This window comes from Bidens hawaiensis, unplaced genomic scaffold (assembly GCF_021521415.1).
Source record: "Bidens hawaiensis isolate Kalapana, Puna unplaced genomic scaffold, B.hawaiensis_p1.1 tig00069964_1, whole genome shotgun sequence".
Lineage (NCBI taxonomy): Eukaryota > Viridiplantae > Streptophyta > Magnoliopsida > Asterales > Asteraceae > Bidens > Bidens hawaiensis.
In genome coordinates, this window is record NW_027502302.1 from 6,354 (window position 1) to 25,863 (window position 19,510).

Below are 19,510 nucleotides of genomic sequence, written 5' to 3' on the forward strand. Positions count from 1 at the left end.
ATATTATTGGCTGGAGCCCCCACTCGCGCTCCCGTTAGAGCCCCCCACACCCCTCAGGCTAACCAAATGTTGAAGCAAAGTTTGTTTTATAAAGTAAGGATCTCTTTGTTTCATGAAACTAGATCTCTAATTTGTCCACTTCACAAAATTAGATCTCTTTTTTGTCACGTTTATGTACTTGGCAATATTAAGGGTTTGGTGAATATGAATATGTTGGTCAAAACGTGAAGTAATTTGATGATTACACAGCTTTATGGTTGGTTTAATGGGAAGTAAATGATTGGCAATAGTTAAAAGCAAAACTCAATACTTTTTTAAACTTTATCATCACATTCTATACTGAAATAAACTTCCAAACAACCACAACTGAAACAGTAAGCATTAACTTCTTTCCTACAAAACCGACACCGAAAAGTAGTCACAAAATATGCTTAAAAGCTACATTCCAAGAACCCTTTCAGAAGAATGTAGCACAAACCGAATAACTTATATAAAAAAAATATTGAGAAACAATGGACCTATGAGAGCACAGTTATAACCCTTCCACACTTGTCTTCTAAAATCTTGACAGCTTCAGTAAATAACACCTCAGGCGGCAATGCTCCAGTTGATTCAATAGTAACTATTGCACAGTAAATCAAGAGTTGTATTCAATACATACGATAGGGGGGCAACCCAAACCCATTTAAAATTTTGCTAATTGACTGAGCCAGTTACCAAACCAGCCCGACTAGTGGTTATTAGGCCTGTAAACGAACCATTCAGCGGGGAAGTTTGTTTATGTTCTACATTTATAATAAAGAAACGAACATGAACAAAACTTTCGGTTCATTTAGTTGACAAACCAGCACACGTCTTGTTCATGTGTGTTCGTTTATATTCGTTTTTATAAGTTTGTTCATTCAATTGTTCATTTAAACTGTTAGGCCCATAACAATTTAGTCTAGTTTCATTAAACTAATATATCACTGATTACAACTTAGTCTAGCTCTATTGACAAGCCCAACAGATTAAAATTCATGTTTACTTTAAATTAGTGTTCACTCAGTTATGTTCGTTTACGTTTTTGAGCTGTTCGTTTATATTACAAACAAACAAAAATGAAGATGAACATGTTCATTTTCTTAACCAGCGAGCAAGAAAACCTTGTTCGTTTAACTGTTCATGTTCAATCATTTGTTCAGTTAAAAGTAAAATAAACGAAAATGAGCATACCCCGTTCATGTCTGTTCAGTTCATTTACATGCCTAGTGACTATCAATTATGCAATTAATTAACTGTGCTTACATATAAAATGATCTTTGGCACGTCTTAGTGCCACTTTTTCCTCCCCTCCCTCTTGAATGCATTCCCGACACAGTGTGCAGTCTCGTGGTCTAGCCACAGTTGCCCTCTTCACACCTATTCAAAACGTGACACCATATGGTTTAATCCACCTTCGTGTACTTTAAAAAATCATCAGAAAACAAAAATATAACAAAATACCTTTACCCATATCTTCAATGTCAAACACATTAACAGGGCATTTTTTTACAAGTTTCTCAGCATCCTCATTCTCGATTTCTTGCAACAATACAACCTTAAATAAAAACAAATAAAACAAAAAATATAGCATGATATTCTGTCACATGTCAATGTATCTGTAAAATATTATGTTGTTACCTCAGGAAGCATTCGGTACCAAGCAGTGGCAACAGGAGACCACTTGGCATGTGTTTTACCAATACCTTTAGTAGCATGTGCTTCTAGCTCTATTTCCTATATACGTAATAAAACATCATTACCACTATGTTAAATAATAATAATAATAATAATAATAATAAAAGGGTATTTGTATAAATGTTATTGAAACTAAAGAATCACCTGTCCAGGCCCAAGCTTTGAGAGAATAATTTTTTCAGTGACCGTTATAGGGTCCTTTGATAATTCTGGTAAAGATGTTTGGCTGGAAGTGAATGACGTGTAAGTTTTCGGTTTTGATGTGGAGTCTGAAGCATTGTTTTCAGTGGACAGAACATATTCACTGCCAGATGGCAACCACTTAAGATCATCTGAGTACACTGTGCCACATCATCATGGTCATTTAAACAACACAAGAAGCTAAAATTAGGTTATGTTCAAAAATCAAGATTTTGAGCATCATATGTAAGGATGTTTTTGTTACCTGTGAGACGTTCACCAGATTTCTTCTTACAATTAACATGGAGTTTGAAAACAATGGTGTTTTTCTCATTAGGGACATCGTTTTCTGGATAAATAAGTGAAAGTTAATAATGTAAATATTTAAAAGTTACATAACATTGTAAAAGTATCTAAAAGATAATAACCTGTATAATCAAACAGCCTTGGATCAACTTTTATTGGAACAAGACCCAATCGGTGTGCAAGAACTTCATCTTGTACAACTGATGTATTGTTGGCAAAAAACACCTTATCAATAGCCATAGTAGGCAGCTGCATACAAAACATTCAAAACAAATAGTGGTTCAATTGACCTCCATTGCAAGAATTAGGGGTGTGCATGAAACTGAAAAAACAGCCAATCCGAAGCCAAAAAACCACCAAAAAAAAACTTGGACCGAAACAAAATCCAATGCCTTGGTTTTATGTTTTTGTGAAAACAGAACTTAAATTTCGGTTTTGGTTTAGCATAAAACAAAAACAGAAAAAAAAAACGAACCGAATATGTAGATTTCCTTTTTTTTTGTTTTTCATTTTAGGTAATTTATAAAAACCTAATATATATGTAACTCAAATATTTTATCCCAAATATGTAATAATAAACAATTAGTTATTAATCAACAAAATCAAAATGATTTAGAGCTTTAGGCCATAAATCATTATATTGGCCAAATTTTTTAGGCCCGAAACATTCATGCTCAAATGACAAAACCAAAAAATCAGAAGCCAAACAGAAACTTCGGTTGTTGGTTCAGTTTTAGCCCAAAACAGACCCAGGGAAAACCGTGCGGACGCCTATCAAAAATTAATATACAAAATAGCAAGAATGAAGAAACTACCTCAGATACGAGGATTCTCCGGAAAGCATTCGCAATCGAAGCATCGATTGCAATCAAATCAAATTCCATATCTTCTTTATCGAGCCTAATCACTTTGACTTGAAAGTTTTTCCTAAATTCATCTAACCTTAAGCTGTTATCCACTCCCAACGCCGCATACGCACCGGAGTAGGTTATATCCTCTGTCTTCAAAATCATAATAAAAACAAACAAAAAAGGCCAAAAATCAGTCATTAATCAAACCAAATAGCAATCAAAATCAGCCTCGTAAACAAACCGAATGAACATAAATAAAGCATGCCCCTGTTCTTTCATTTAAATATAACCAAACAAACACGAACAGAGCTCTCTTGTTCGTGTTCATTGATGCTTGTACGTTAACAATACACCGGACTAGTTCACGATCGAACGTAACTGAGCTAAAACTAGTTAAAAGCAATGGAGGGTGGGCCTAAAATGTTATTAAAACGATACCAAGCCAAAAGATAAAATTAAACGAATATATTAACAAAAACAAACAAAAGTAAATGAACGAACATAAATGAACAAACTTTTTGCTGATATTCGGTGGTTTAGTAAATGACCGAACATAAATGAACAAACTTTCAAAATCAAAAAACTAAAAAAAACTAAATTCGGTCATCAATTCAGCCAAATATCAACTTTAATCAAACGTGCAAACAATTAAAAAAACAGAGTTTTCTTGTACGTGTTCACTCGTTAAGAAAATGAACAAGTTCAAGTTCGTTTATGCTTGTTCGTTAACAGTATAAAGGAATGGTTCACAAACACAAATGGTCGTACAAACATAACTGAGCTAAAACTAGTTAAAAGCAACAATGTTGTGAGCCTAAAATGTTATTAAAACAATAATAATTTGTAATGGGCCAAAGAAATTTTAATGAATATATTAACTAACAAAAACAAAGGAAGAAACTTAAAAAAATATGTAAACAGGCTTAAATAAATGAGCAAAAACAAATTAAAAAAAAAAACAAAACTTTTTAAGGACTTGAAACCCTTTGTATTTTAACCTATAAACGAAAATAAACAAATGTAAATTAACGAACAAACTTTTTGTTCGTATTCGGTCGTTTAGTTAATACGCGAACTTCTGGTTCACAAATTCGGTTCGTTTACAGGCGCAATTGAAACTTAGGCTAAACTAAAGAAAGGAGTGAATGAATTAAACAAACAATAATAATAATAATAAAGTGAAAGTGATAAAAAGAGAGAGTAAATGCAAATACATGAGTGGGAGCATCGTTGTTGCAGAAAACTCGAGTCTTCTGAAGCTGAAGATGAAGCGGAAGCTGATTATTATTCTGTGGCAGCACAGGCAAATCCGACAACGGAACCTTAGGCATCGTTGCAGGTAAACTGAATTGAGACAGAATACAAATACAATAGGACGACGACGACGGTGGTGATGATGTAGTTTTGTTATTAGGGTTTGTAATTTATATATTAGGGTTTATAATGTCTGGTGGCTGATTCAAGTAAAGAGGAAGCTGGTAAGTATATAATATGTGCAACACTTTTTCAAATAACTCCTTTAGCTTTTCTAAATTGTAGCTTCAGACCCTATAATATGCACACATTGGCTATCTATTTATTTACTTCTCAATTTCAATACATCGTTTGTTTCTTGATCCGATGATATTATTTTTTCACAGTTTTCTAATTCCAAACATTTTGGCTAACGATATTAAGGAGAAATATTGTGTGTGCGCATCACCGTATGACAACATTCTTTAAGTAAACCAAAATACTATAAGATATATTGTTGTTTAGGGTTTGAGTATCGAGCTTTATCTATTAAATCTACTTATTCTAATAAAGTAAAATAGTTGTGACACGTGTTAGTTTATGATTAAACTTTATAACTTTTTTCTCTCCAAAACTAATATCTTAATTGACTCTAATATATGTCCATATTCACTTTCCTTTTACATTTTATTTATATTATATTTATACTTTTTTATATAAATAAATATTAACATATTATTTTACTATATATTTCAAAATAATGAAATCTAAAAATTAACAACAAACCATGTTCGTTAAAATTGAAAACAATATATAATTTCAAATGTTATCAATAACACATTTTACTATGTATATTGTTGAAGATTATAAAGAAAAACAAAATTCAAACATGTTTTTATTTTACAAAGTATCTTTTTTTAATTATTAAATCATAAATCTATGCTTAAGAGTTGATCCGTTTTTAAAATCAGTCCATTTATCTATTATTATTATAATTGTGAATTGTCATATAAATTTATAAATTATAAATATATGCTTTAAATTTATCAATTTATTTTTTCGTTTAATTTAGTAAACTATATATTTTTCGGTTAATTTAGTAAATATATACCAATCACTTTCATATATAACTAAGTTTATCATATTTAATTTCTTGGTTTTTATATTAAGGATTGTTTTGCTTTTATGGAACTTAAATTTTGTTTTTACAGTCAAAAATCGGCAAATAGATTGTTTAGTACAAGTTAACTACATTTGGGTCAAAAAATTGCTATGGTCAAAAAAAAAGAAATTTGAGTATTTATAAAAGTCTGAGAATACAAATAAATTTATCGTCAAATTTGTTACGGATACAAAGTGTTGACTTGAAAATGTCAAACAGATGGAAGTTAGAATTTCAAACTTGATTTGTGTTTCAAATTAACTTTCAAGGAAATTTTTGGAAAAAATCAAAAGCTTCGAGATTTGGTAAAATGACTATTTTTCCCTTGACTATTAAAATTTAAGTATAAATGGTGGATACTTACGACATGCCAACCCCAAACATATCAATGCTTCTAACTTGTATCGTCAAATTTGTTAGGGGTACAAAATGTTGACTTGAAAATGTCAAACGCATGGAAGCTAGAATTTTAAACTTGATTTATGTTTCAAATTTATTTTCAAGGACATTTTTGAAAAAAAATCAAAAGCTTCGGGATTTGGTAAACCGACTATTTTTTCCTTGACTATTAAAATTTAAGTATTGTAACACCCTTGGCAAACACAACATCGTCCCACTCTTAGGTTATCCCACATCGCCCGTGGACAAGAGAGATTTTTGGTTCATAAGTAATGTCTTTCATCTTAACATCACCAACGCGTTTTGGGCTTAGTTGGCTGTGGAGCACATGAAAACTCCACGGTTAAGCGTGCTTAGGTGGAAGTAGTACTAGGACTGGGAAGTCTCCATCTGGGTAAACAAAAACAAATCCTTGAGCTCTTCGTGGGCAGAGCGGACAATATTGGTGGTGCGAGGGGTCGGATGTTACATGTGGTATCAGATCCACTCTTGTGTCGTTCGGGATGATGGGACACGCCTTATCGAGGACAATGAGTCCAAAGGGGGGTTGTTTGTAACACCCTTAGCAAACACAACATCGTCCCACTCTTAGGCTATCCCACATCGGTCGTGGACAAGAGAGATCATTGGTTCATAAGTAATGTCCTTCCTCTTAACATCACCAACGCGTTTTGGGCTTAGTCAACTTTGGAGCACATGAAAACTCCACGGTTAAGCGTGCTTAGGTGGAAGTAGTACTAGGATGGGTGACCTCCTGGGAAGTCTCCATCTGGGCAACCAAAAAAAAATCCGTGAACTCTTCGTGGGCAGAGCGGACAATATTGGCGGTGCGAGGGTCCGGATGTTACAGATGGTGTCATATCCACTCTTGTGTCGTTCGGGATGATGGGACACGCCTCATCGAGGACGATGAGTCCAAAGGGGGGTTGTTTGTAACACCCTTGGCAAACACAACATCGTCCCACTCTTAGGCTATCCCACATCGGCTGTGGACAAGAGAGATCCTTGGTTCATACGTAATGTCCTTCCTCTTAACATCACCAACGCGTTTTGGGCTTAGTTGGTTGTGGAGCACATGAAAACCCCAATGTTAAGCGTGCTTAGGTGGAAGTAGTACTAGGATGGGTGACCTCCTGGGAAGTCTCCATCTGGGCAACCAAAAACAAATCTGTGAGCTCTTCGTGGGCAGAGCGGACAATATTGGTGGTGCGAGGGTCCGGATGTTACATGTGGTATCAGATCCACTCTTGTGTCGTTCGGGATGATGGGACACGCCTCATCGAGGACGATGAGTCCAAAGGGGGGTTGTTTGTAACACCCTTGGCAAACACAACATCGTCCCACTCTTAGGCTATCCCACATCGGCCGTGGACAAGAGAGATCCTTGGTTCATAAGTAATGTCTTTCATCTTAACATCACCAACGTGTTTTGGGCTTAGTTGGCTGTGGAGCACATGAAAACTCCACGGTTAAGCGTGCTTAGGTGGAAGTAGTACTAGGATGGGTGACATCCTGAGAAGTCTACATCTGGGCAACCAAAAACAAATCTGTGAGCTCTTTGTGGGCAGAGCGGACAATATTGGTGGTGCGAGGGGCCGGATGTTACAAGTATATATGGTGAATACTTACGACATGCCACCCCAGACCTATCAATGCTTCTAACTTGTATCAAATTTGAAACGTTCGTGTCAGCATTAACTTTTCTTTCAATAGTGATCAAAATGTTGTATGAAAAACACGTCATGCAAAACTATGCTCGAATGAAGAAAAATATTCACAAAATTTAATGGGTTAACATGTTGTTTTTATGTTGTCAAACTTATTAAAATCTTTCATGGTTTAGCTCAGAAAAACATAATTTTTGAAGAACTTCAGTCGTTATAATTTAATGTTCTCATTTACTTAATAAAGGTAACGCTCCTGCAGTATTTAAGCTGAGTGGTCAGAACTATTATTGTATGACTATTGTCTGAGAAGTCTTCTTCCTGAATTCTTTCAATTATACATATATGATACTGACAATGAAGATTTCAATTAACAAAAAAGCGTTCTCGGGTATGTTTTTGCATGTACATTTTTTTATTAAGTTCATTTAAATAAAATCATTTTGTGATATAAATAAAATAAATTTATATACACATAGTAAGATACAAGCATAAATATAATACATTTATTCATATACGTTATGTAATTATTTCTTTACTTGTAATTTTATTATTTAGATAATCATGTGTTTTACACGGGCAATAAAACTAGTAAAATAATAATTAGCTTCATCATCTTACACAAATGGTTTAATGGTTTTCTAGTTAAATTGGATTCAAGACGTATCCGATGAGCTCACTTAATAAGGTGAAAAAATCGATACAAACTTCTTATCTTAAGCAAGCATTATGGGTTCAAATACTTAAGGGTGTGCTTTTGAGTTAAATACCACTTAAATTTGTAGATGTGAAACACGGCATTCAAGCGGCGGTTATTGATGGTGATAGGCTCTTTGGAGCCGAAACAAGAGGAGTCACGAGATAAAATTGAACCTTGCATGTTGTGCTAGTTAGACGAGTTCGTATAGATTGCCACTACCATCTCTACCCTCACGCTTGTTACACAAAACGTAAATATTTATATTTTAAACGACTCTTATAATTTAATTGACTCAAAAGCAACAACAATAACATATATGCATTTTCGCACTCATAAGTTTTTTTTTCTCTATATACAATCTAACTACAGTATGCATTTTTGTATCATCTCTTTTCTTGTTATATTATGACTATGATGTCATCCGGTAGATTAGCAGCTTGGTTGATTATCAAAACATTGCACAACACTGATAATGATTTCCACACAATTTGATTTCGAATAAGTACAACTTTATATATCAAACTAAACTCATCAACCAAAGAAATGTGTTACCAAACCTTGGGGTAATCACCCTTCAACTTTGGTAAACTCTAAACTTTCAATGTTTGTTTACTAACTGAAATGGGTTTTAAAAATAAAATTAAAAAAATTAGATAAAAATAAAATAGACAATGCAGTTTCGTTACAACAACAAGCAGACAAAAAAAAAACTAATCCTCATTTGAGTAAAAAGCACACAGCTTACAGGAGATGGAAAATAGATGAATGCATTGAAGTGTCTTTGATCTATGATCTACCTTTGCTTACAGTCAAAACCGGTATGTCACTTGAATAGCCCAGAATTCAACCAATCCCTGCACGCACAAAAATAAAATAGAACTTTTAATTATTTCCCAGATTAACTTTTTTATAATCTCAACAATTATTTGAAAAAGCCAATGGCCCTTACTTGCTTATGTCATCAACATGGTCATCAAAGTAGACAATATCGTTCCATTTCTCGGATGAAATAAAATCCAACAAGACAATGTTGGCAGATGGCTCCTTCGTGGTCAACTGTCGGTTTGACTCAACTTGCTTCCAACTTTTAGAAGAGTCTCGTGTATAAAGCTGTGACATAAACAGAAACCAAAAATATAGAAATTTGAACTGACATGCATTCATGCGCAAGGTGTTTTGTATTAAAAAAAATTAAAAATCATATATCAAAATAAATACACATAAGTACCATCGGTTTCTTACTCTGATGCACGGAAACGCCTGGAACCCACCGCACCCCATCCTGGAAACTCGCCGGGGGACGGAAACGCCTACGGGACGGCTGCGGGATGTTTGCATAACGTTTCCTGAGATTTGGGGACGTTCCTAAAAGAACCCGTTAAATGGGGACGGTAAAAAAACGATTCTGGGACGTTCCGATGATTTCCGGCGCCACATACGGTATTCCGGCGCCGAAAAACAGATGAAGAAAAATGAAGAACAAAAAGAGGCTGCTGTTTTATTGTTTAGGTTAAATTTAAGTTTAGGTTTAACATTTAACCCCTTGATTTTTCACTTGTTTGTATCTAGTCCTTAAATTTGTTAAGATTTACATAAAAAATATTAAATTAGGTTATGCATTTTAACATTTAGCCCTCTTTATCTAAACTAGTTTACATTTGGTCCTCAACTTGTAATTTTTTACATAAAATGTTTAAAATTGACATTATATATAAATAAAAATTATATATATATTTTTTTATTTTTTATCAATAATTAATTACTTATCTATAATATATAGTTATTTTTTATATGTATTTATTTTCGTACTTGTGTGTACCCGTTTCTTGATTTTTTGAGTTTTGTCGTTTCCCGTTCCCGTACTCGTGCCCGTTTCCCGTGCAACATAGGCTTCTTATCGCAAATTATAAGTATTACACAGTCATCATTCAAGGAAACTGATATTCAATCATTGCAATTGAGATTTCTGGATGATTATACATGCACTACAGAAATAGTATCCTTCTTGTTTTGTAAAGCTCCAAGTTTTCTGTTATCCAGCTGTCACCATAAACAAAACATTTGTGAACGAACTGATGACGAGTTAAATGATCAAATTATTATATTAAGAATTGATTACAAAATCAAGTTGCGATTACCAACAGACAATTTATCGGAAATAGTTGGGGCTACTACTCGAGATCGGCTCTTAAAAACTCGAAACAAACGAAGCTGAAACGAGCTCAAGCCCAAATACGAGCCTAAAGCAGACTTGCTTGATAAACGAGCTCGAGTTTCACTTATCGAGCTCAAGTAGGCTCGTGAGCCTAAACGAGCACATTAAAAATACATTATTTTATAATGTATTAAATATATATTTACATAATGCTTATTGGATATGACATGTGAGATTATAATACAAATAAATTTGTGCACCCCCATCCCTAACACACATTCTTTTTTGTTTTATCTCAAGCATCACCCATACTCACATAGTTGCATAATTTTTTTGGTGTTCTTGGATCAAGTGCTAGAAGTTTTTCTTTTCGTGACTATCTTGTGATCATCCAAGTAAGTGATTATGTTATAGTATTATTTTTCACATGTTTTATAAATGGGTAATGTGGGATTTAGTATCCAAGTATTGATTAATTAATTGAACCACAACTTAAAATTGAAAGATTGGAAAATTTGATCAAGTTAATCATTGAGTTATTCCTAATTTGTGTTTTTATATAAACAATTATGTAATAAAAAGATGATATATTGATTTTGATGATGGATGATCTCTAGTCAGTGAATTAGAATCATAAGCATGTTAGAAACATGATTTACATGTGTTATAGATGAAATCAGTTTAGTAGCAAATTTGTTCATGTATATTGTTGAGGTGATAAACTGATGTAACTTGGTATTTTTGATTTATTCTTTATCCTATGATTTCGTACTTTGATCTAGTTTCCATAAAACTAAAAAAATGTAATTTATAGACTTGAACTTGATAGTTTTTATGATTTTACAAATTAAAGTGTCTAGGCTATTGTGGGAATTTGTATTCTAGTCTAGAATCCCTACTACATATCCTAAGTTTGACAAAGTTGATTCCACTACTCGAAGATCATAAATTGAGTTAGGATTCTAACCCAATTGGCCTTGCATAATTTGGTTTAGTAAAGAATTTTAGCAGAATTAATACTTTACATTAAGCATTAAAATAGTTGCATGTATATTGCCGTCTTGCATGAATTTTCATAATTTTGTGTACATTTGAAAATTACAACAAAACTAGTTTGGTAAACCTAAGACTTTTTATTTTACCATGGTAAAAATTTCACAATTAAACTCAGTGGTTTGATGGGGTAGAAAAATAGGTTTTGTTAGGTCAAAATCTATCTTATGAATTCAGATTCGTTATGTAACACCCGGCTTTAAGCGGAATACGCCCGGGTGTAACGTAAAGATCACTCATAGCTCGTAACACTATTAAAGCGGCAATAATTATATTTATTTCATTACATAACGTAACAAGTACACAATTATTCATAATTAAAAATAAAAAGAAACACTTCATCAAAACAATAAATAAGTTCTTTATTCAAATATCTCAAGGTATACTAATGATCTTCATCCTTAGCATGCCATCGATTCAACCTGTAGCACGTTGAAAACAATATATTTGTCAACAATTAAGTTGGCGAGTTTTCATAAATTTTTGCGTATGCATATATATATATATATATATATATATATATATATATATATATATATATATATATATATATATATAAAGGCACGATTCAACTTTCATAATGCAATAACTATTCAAGCGTAAAGTAAATGAAATCAATTAATGTCGTCTTCATGTTCCTTTAGCCGAGGCCGTAGTAATAGGGGAAATGAGAACCACCTTACGAACAACCGAAGTCGTAACGTTAGACGGCGTATGTACGTCCCGTCGGACCCTCCCACTATGTGTATGTGTATGCGTTTGCGTAACTTCCATCATAAGAATAGTAAACACGTTGTCAGCAAGTTCACGTATAATCATAAACAATATGCAAGAATAATATTAACATGTACGCTAATTGTGAATCAGTTTATAAATAAGCACATAACTGACGAGATAAAACTTGTGACATACTACACCCCAAAAATATTAAAAGCGTTAAAACGGAGTTATGAAGAACTCACTTGGAAAAGGGAATACGGTAACGAGGAGATGGTAACGATATAAGCAACTAGATGGTTCCGCGAGAAGTCCCGGTAATTTGTCCTAATTATTAAAGTATAATCAACATAAACATTCTAACGAGGTAAATAAAGGGAAAAACATGATATGACGGGTTTATAACGGATTTAGGGATCGTTAAAGGGTTTATTATATATTATAGAGTATTTGATAAAAGTGTAGTTAAGGTTTTATTAGTTCAGTTATTATAATAAAAGAGAAAAAAAAAAGAAAAAAAAATCATATTTGATTTGTAAACAATATTTATAAGGTTTAACTTTAAAATATAAATATCGAAATATACACACACATATATATATATACAAAACCAATTTAAGGCTTCTATTTTAAAAGTTTAACAAGGTTCGATTTAGTTAAACAATATTAGTTTTAATATAATAAAGTCTTTAATAATTAAAAGGATTAAAAACAATTAATAAAATAAATAAATAAATAAAAACAAAAACCGGGCCTGGGGGAATCGAACCAGCGCCCCAGGCCAGTTCAAGGATTTAATAAATATGCACTAGCCATCTGAGCCAGTGTCTAACATGCATAGAACACAAAAGATAAAATATTTAGGTAGCAGTTAGTTTATCCCCAAATCTATAATGAACCCTAATTTGTTTAATCCGTTTAATTCTTTATAATTAATAAAAACTGACTTAGAGTTCTTGTTAAGCACGAAGTTCCGATTACAAACATGTTTAATTACCTGGATCGAACACGAATTAAAGGAGAACAACGAGCTAGGGTTTGCGGCCAAGGATGAAATCAAACGAGGTCTGTTTCTGTTACAACGGTGCAATTAGGATAGGGGTTTGCTTCGTGAAGGTGAGATGATGGTGTGGAGAAATTTAATTGAGTTTTGGACTCGTATTTATAGGCTAACAAGATCAAGTTTAACCGCGTTCAAAGTTAACAAAAATGGTTCGTCATTGATTCGTTCTAGCTGTCCATCACGCGTTATACCATAAACAAGATGGAACGTGTATGTTAAGGATCAAACTTATTAATCAAATTGCGGATCTTACGGGCTAATTAGAAGCAAGATATGGAAAGAGGAGGGGGGGCTGTCGGCAACGGGGAGAAGGGTAAGAGGAGGGAAAAAATATTTTTTTGTTGAATTGCTAAAAGGTCCTTCATGTTTGGTTTGACAATCAGATGTTGTAATTAGTATGGTGTAGGGACTAAAAACGCACGCAATGGATACATTAAAATAGTAGGGTAAGATCCATAAATACGATAAAGATAAAACCGAAAAAAAATCATAACTCAACGTTTCATTATATGAGATGATCCGATTACAAACGCGTAATAAAAACGATTGCAAATACTAATTCAAAATTGACGAATGCCACATGTTACTCATGCATTACGATGAGCTTTATGATCATTTTCACTTGTTGGATGGTTAGTACATGGTTTGGCACTTATATCAATCACATTCCCTCCATTAAATTTTGTGAGAGAGGTTTTTATAATGTAGGGAGTGGTTTAGGGTGTGTTGAGTAGATGTGAGAGAAAATACAGTGATTTTTCTGTATATTTGAAAAACTATTGTTTTTTTAATAGTTTTTGAAAGTGATTGTGAGTAAAGAAAAGATAAAATGTAATGATAAAAGAATAAAAATTATTAATTAACTAAAAATGAGGGAAAATGTATTGATTTTTAGTGTAATTTTGGATTTGGAGACAAAGGAAGGGATGTGAATGTTTTTAGGAGATATTTTGACTAAATGGTTAGGTTTTATTTTAAAAATCTAGTGGTGGTGAACACTTGGTTGCACCATGATTAGTACATGTAATATGGTTTAATATGCATGTCATGCATTATTGCTAAACTGATAATTGAAATGACACTTATAATTTAGAAGATAATATATTTGGTTATAAGTCACCAACGGGTCGTTAGGTCGACTCGGTCAAACTTTGGTCAACGGTCGACCCGGTCAACCTTTTCCGTCAACAGTCAACAAAGTTGAACAGGTCAACACAAAGTTAAACTTTGGTCAAAGTCAACAAACACAAATAAACAATGGGATTGTTTGGATACTTGGGGTTCTAGGAACCACTGCACCTGTACTTACACACTTATATATTTTAGGATATCCGGACGGGAATTTGCTCTAGCGGCTGACTTTATTTTTAGCACTCGTTCGAGGTAAGTTTTACGGCCCCTCTATTTTACTTACTCCTTTTGGGGGAGAAAGCATGCACAAAACCTTTTTTGGATCTTGTAAGATGTTTTTATCACATGTATACGTAGTGAACTTATAAACTGAAAGCCCTCACACACATTGGACCATTAACTAAGGTTAATTGGCAGGGCAATATTAAGTAGTGCTACTGGGTTTGACAAACCCCACCCGCATAAAAACTCGACTGGAGGTCAGATGGGTGTAACATTGACCTAAACATTGTCAAGTCAAGGTAAAGACTTGGTGGGAGGCATAGACCAACATGTCAGCTTCGGTCACAATGGACACTACACTATTGTATCATAAATACTAGAGTAACTAACTAGTGATAAGACAATGCTAACATTATATGCATATTTTAATAACTTATTTTTCATACAAACCCGTGAACACACCAACCGCTGTCTTGACTCTTTTAGCATGTCTTTCTAAGGTCGCTAAATCTTGGTGCACGAATAGGAGGTCTCATGCATGTCCCGCATAAACTTTAATTAATGAATATTTGGTTTTCAAGTACTTTAACTTTTGGATGCACTTGTTTTTAGCTTTGAACAATTTTTTTAGTTCAGGGAACTTGTTCCCGCATGTTATGCTTCCGCTATTTAAGCGTTAAACTCTAAAAACATTTTCCCGCTTTGGGAAATTATCATTTTTAAATAAACGTAGATGTCATTTAAAATAAAACCCTGCATGTGGAAATTGAGGGCGTGACACCGAAAATCACCTCTCCAAGCTCTCTCAAATTTTACTAAACTACCATCGGCCCTTAAAATTGCAACCATGTATATATGGGTGCTCTGTATTTGTTCACATGCCCAAACCCAATCGAAATAAACTTGAACCATGTGTTGAAATTGTGTATTTGTAGGCTATGTTGTCAACCAAAAAGAGTACCAGTGTTCTAGTTCAACAAAACGTATGTGTACACCACATGAACTGTGAATTTCTTGAAACTGAATTCTTTTATACTTCCCAACTAAGTGGTGAGAGGGAGAAAGAACATAACACACTTAGTTGGTTGAAATGGGTTCGAAAATGGGTGTTGTCATCCGAAGAAGTCAATCACGGTATCCAAGATGAGTCACCAACCCCACACCAATATGATGGACCAGCAATTAGTGCCACAATCCCAAATCCTCCCGGCCTAACGTATGAGGTAAGTAATTCTCAAATATTTGAAAATATAACATATGAAAATCTCATGATACTAACAACCATGAGACAGAAGTTGATACCAGGTTTGTAACTATCAGAGTTGTGTCCTTTTAACAGAAAACTTTTAATAAAATACTATTATTAAATGTTGGGTTGAAATGCCCGTTTAATATTACAAAGTGTTTTTATGAAAATATAATTTACATTTTCTCTATTTTCAAACATCTGAGCCAATATGATGGCTAGCTATCACCAATCCTCTTCCTCATGATCTAACTTGTATGATTCCTGTAAAACAATTTGAAAATATGCCATGAAAATATTATCCACGATGAGATTACGAAACATTGAGAAACACGAGTCAAGGGTCTTGAAGCTTGAAAGACAAACCCATACAATGAAGATTCTTGGATAAAACACCATGCAAACATTATGCACGATTTTTTAAGAGATGGGGGCTGAGTATGAAGAGGTATTTAGGGTTTCTTGATAGGTTGGTTATAATAATAAAAGTCAGAATTTGTTTATTTGGTAAATAGGCTCGAATATGAAACGATACAATCAATTAATGACAAAATCAGGTATAATAACCTAGGGATTTTGTTTGTAATCACAGGGGAATGAATTTGGACACATTATAACATCGTATGACTTATCTTGTGGCTTAAGTTTCCTGATTTTTGGCAAAAGTAGTCTCTGTACTTCTATAAATGTGATTTTTAGCCGTTTTAAGCAATTTTAAGGATTTTTAAGAGTTGTTTGACGAATTTGAATGTAATGAGAGTGTAAACTAAGTTAAAGCAAGTTAAATACCAATAATTACAAGTTTTTAATAATACGAAATATCCAAATTACATTCCAGATTCGGGTAAACGAACACGCATACAAATACGAAAAATCCAAAATATTACAATTGAATATGATGGTGAATCATTGACTTCAAAATATTTTATGAAATATTGTTACAACACAAATATGGTTTTCAATAGTTTTCAGTAGAGCTCAACATGGCTCTTGCTTTGTCACTAGGGCGTACCACTAGCATACACACACAAGTCAACAGTATCTCCAGGATCTGCGTCCATATGAAGATATGGTTTAAGACAAACGCATAGCATGTCTACTACTTATCAATTATGTTTGGATCCGGACACATGTGCATTAGTATGAGTGCTTTTATTTTCTAACTTGTGTTATAACGTTTTAGGATGTTTTCAGACCCCTTCTATATATACAATATATGTCTTTTTAGCTTTAAGACAAATAACACATTTATCCTTTCACAGTAAAATAAATATGTTCGGACTCTTTAAGATAGATGGTATCTTGGTCTTTTTATCTTTTAGACAAATAACCTAGTTGTCTTTTCAAAATAAAACCGGCTTCTTAAACAATTAACATTTTCACCATTTGGCTCGTCAGTGAATCTGTTTAAAGGTCTTTATGTTTGTAAATATGTTCTTCTGAGACAAAAATCAATTAATCACATAAGAGTATGACCGTTGAAAAGGTATAACGTATTCACCTTTCTACCCTGATGGTCAACTGATTATGATAATATTTTCGGATGCTTCACCTACTATAAATAGGTTTGTATAAATACCTGGATCTTCTGCTTTGATCCAGCTGCAGACAATGCCGGCTAGTTTTATTATTTCAAACCATGTTATAAAATCTGGTTCGATTTATAGGTTTAAAACTTAATTTCTATTAAAATAATAAATTTAATATGAGACGGTCTGTATCATGATGAGACGGTCCATATCATCATGATTTGACTTTGTTGACTAATCCTTTGTTGTGATGGGTGGTAGAAAAATGAGATGGTCCATTTCAATTAGATAGACCATTTCAAAGTGAGACGGTACGTATAACTGTTTTATATGCTGTTTTATTTCAAAGTGAGACGGTACGTAGATTAGCAGTGAAGTAACATAGTGACCATATTTATTCTTGTTCGGTTGTTCTCAAGACTCTAATTAATATTGGATCTCAATGTATTACTATAAAGCATGTTGAGAATGTATCTTCAAATCAAAAGCTTAAATAGTATAATATTTAAGCCAATATGTATTCAGCATGTTTCTTCAATATGCACAAGTATTGATCAACAGGTTACAACACTCTATCCCGTCTAATGCATGCTTTTATGATAAATTTCATGTTTTGCTAAATATTATAAGTTTAGTTGAATATGGGTGTATATTATGGTTTTATAACGGCTTGGAATATAGTTTTTTTTTTAACTTTATGATATTGTTAAAGGTGGATTTTTTTTTAATTTGTTAAACCCGAAACCCGACCCGAATTAACCCGACCCATTTAATCCGAAACCCGAACAAACCGAACTTATTTGGGTCTGTTCTTGGGTCAATTTGTTTTGAGCTTAAACCCGAATAACCCGACCCAAACAACCTGAAACCCGAAGAACAACCCTACTTCAAAGTACTTACTTAAACTTGCTTACAAGTGTTTGGTATTGATTTTTGATGAAGTGTTTACTTTATGAACGATCTAGGGGCTGTATTTATTGACCAGGTCGCTTAAGACGAGTCACAAATACAAGCTGGCACGTTAGGGTCGGTTTTGACACATTTTTGTTGACTCGGCTGATGAGAAGGACAGTCACAAGACCAGACGGTCCGTGTAATGGGGCATCACAAAATTGGAGGTGGACCAGACACCCTGTCTCAAAACATACTTAATATTCAAGTTAAGGTTGAGAAGGACCGTATAATAATTAGACGGTCCGTCTCATATGAATTTGAAAAAATACATATTAGACCTTAAACGTTAAGTCTGACAGAATGAAAATTTGGTCCTTTAACTTTCAAAGTTGGCAAATTCAGCACGAAATTTTCGGGATGTTACGACGGTAATCTCCAAATAGTCTAAATCTTCTAGGTGTCCAATAAAAATCATAGTAGAAAGGAATCTGTCCGAAGAAGCCAAAGCCTTTACCTTTTCACTTTGCACTAAAGAAATTCCAACTTCTATGAAACAAGCCTTGAAGCCAAATAACTGGAAGGATGTAGTGACATCCCACATCGGTTTGGGAGAAGAACTAAGTGTTCTTTATAAGGAGGTAGATACCGTCCCCATCATAACTTGTTTTGGGCGCTTAATGATAGTGGATGAGAGAAGAACTCCACAGTTAAGCATGCTCATGTGGGAGTAGTATCAGGATGGGTGACCTCCTCGGAAGTCTCCATATTGGCAACCAAAATCAAATCCGTGAGGTGATGGTGGTACATCCCGGGCAAGCGGAAAATATTATGGTGAGTAGCTGGGCTGTTACAAGATGGTATCAAATCCATGGCCAAACCGGTGCTGCCAAGTCTCGCGAGGACGCTAGACTCTTAAGGGGGTGTATTGTGATATCCCACATTGGTTGGGGATGAGAACTAAGTCTTATTTATAAGGAGGTAGATACATTCCCCATCATAGTGGATGAGAGGAAAACTCCACAGTTAAGCGTGCTCAGGTGGAAGTAGTATGAGGATATCCTCCTGGGAAGTCTCCACCTAGCAACCAAAAGCAAATCCGTGAGGCGCTGGTGGTACATCTCAGCCAAAGTGGACATGATTATGGCGCGGCGGTAGTTGGGCTGTTACAAATGCAATGGATAAAGAAATGAAGGCATTAATGAAAAGCAACATATGGGAGAAATGTGGTATTCCTCCAAGAAAGAAAGCAGTTGGATATCGTTGGGTCTTTACAGTCAAACACAAAC

General features: G+C 33.9%; 1 protein-coding gene across 1 annotated transcript; it reads right to left on the minus strand.

Moving 5' to 3' along the window:
• Positions 1-340: 340 nt before the first annotated feature.
• Positions 341-4,403, minus strand: LOC143605508 (uncharacterized). The gene is made up of 9 exons (XM_077081593.1): positions 4,271-4,403; positions 3,021-3,206; positions 2,328-2,454; positions 2,165-2,248; positions 1,864-2,060; positions 1,663-1,758; positions 1,486-1,579; positions 1,288-1,401; positions 341-622 (listed from the first exon to the last, which is right to left on the minus strand). The coding sequence occupies exons 1-9, from the start codon at positions 4,385-4,387 to the stop codon at positions 519-521; spliced, it is 1,119 nt and encodes a 372-aa protein (XP_076937708.1). The 5' UTR covers positions 4,388-4,403; the 3' UTR covers positions 341-518.
• Positions 4,404-19,510: the final 15,107 nt, after the last annotated feature.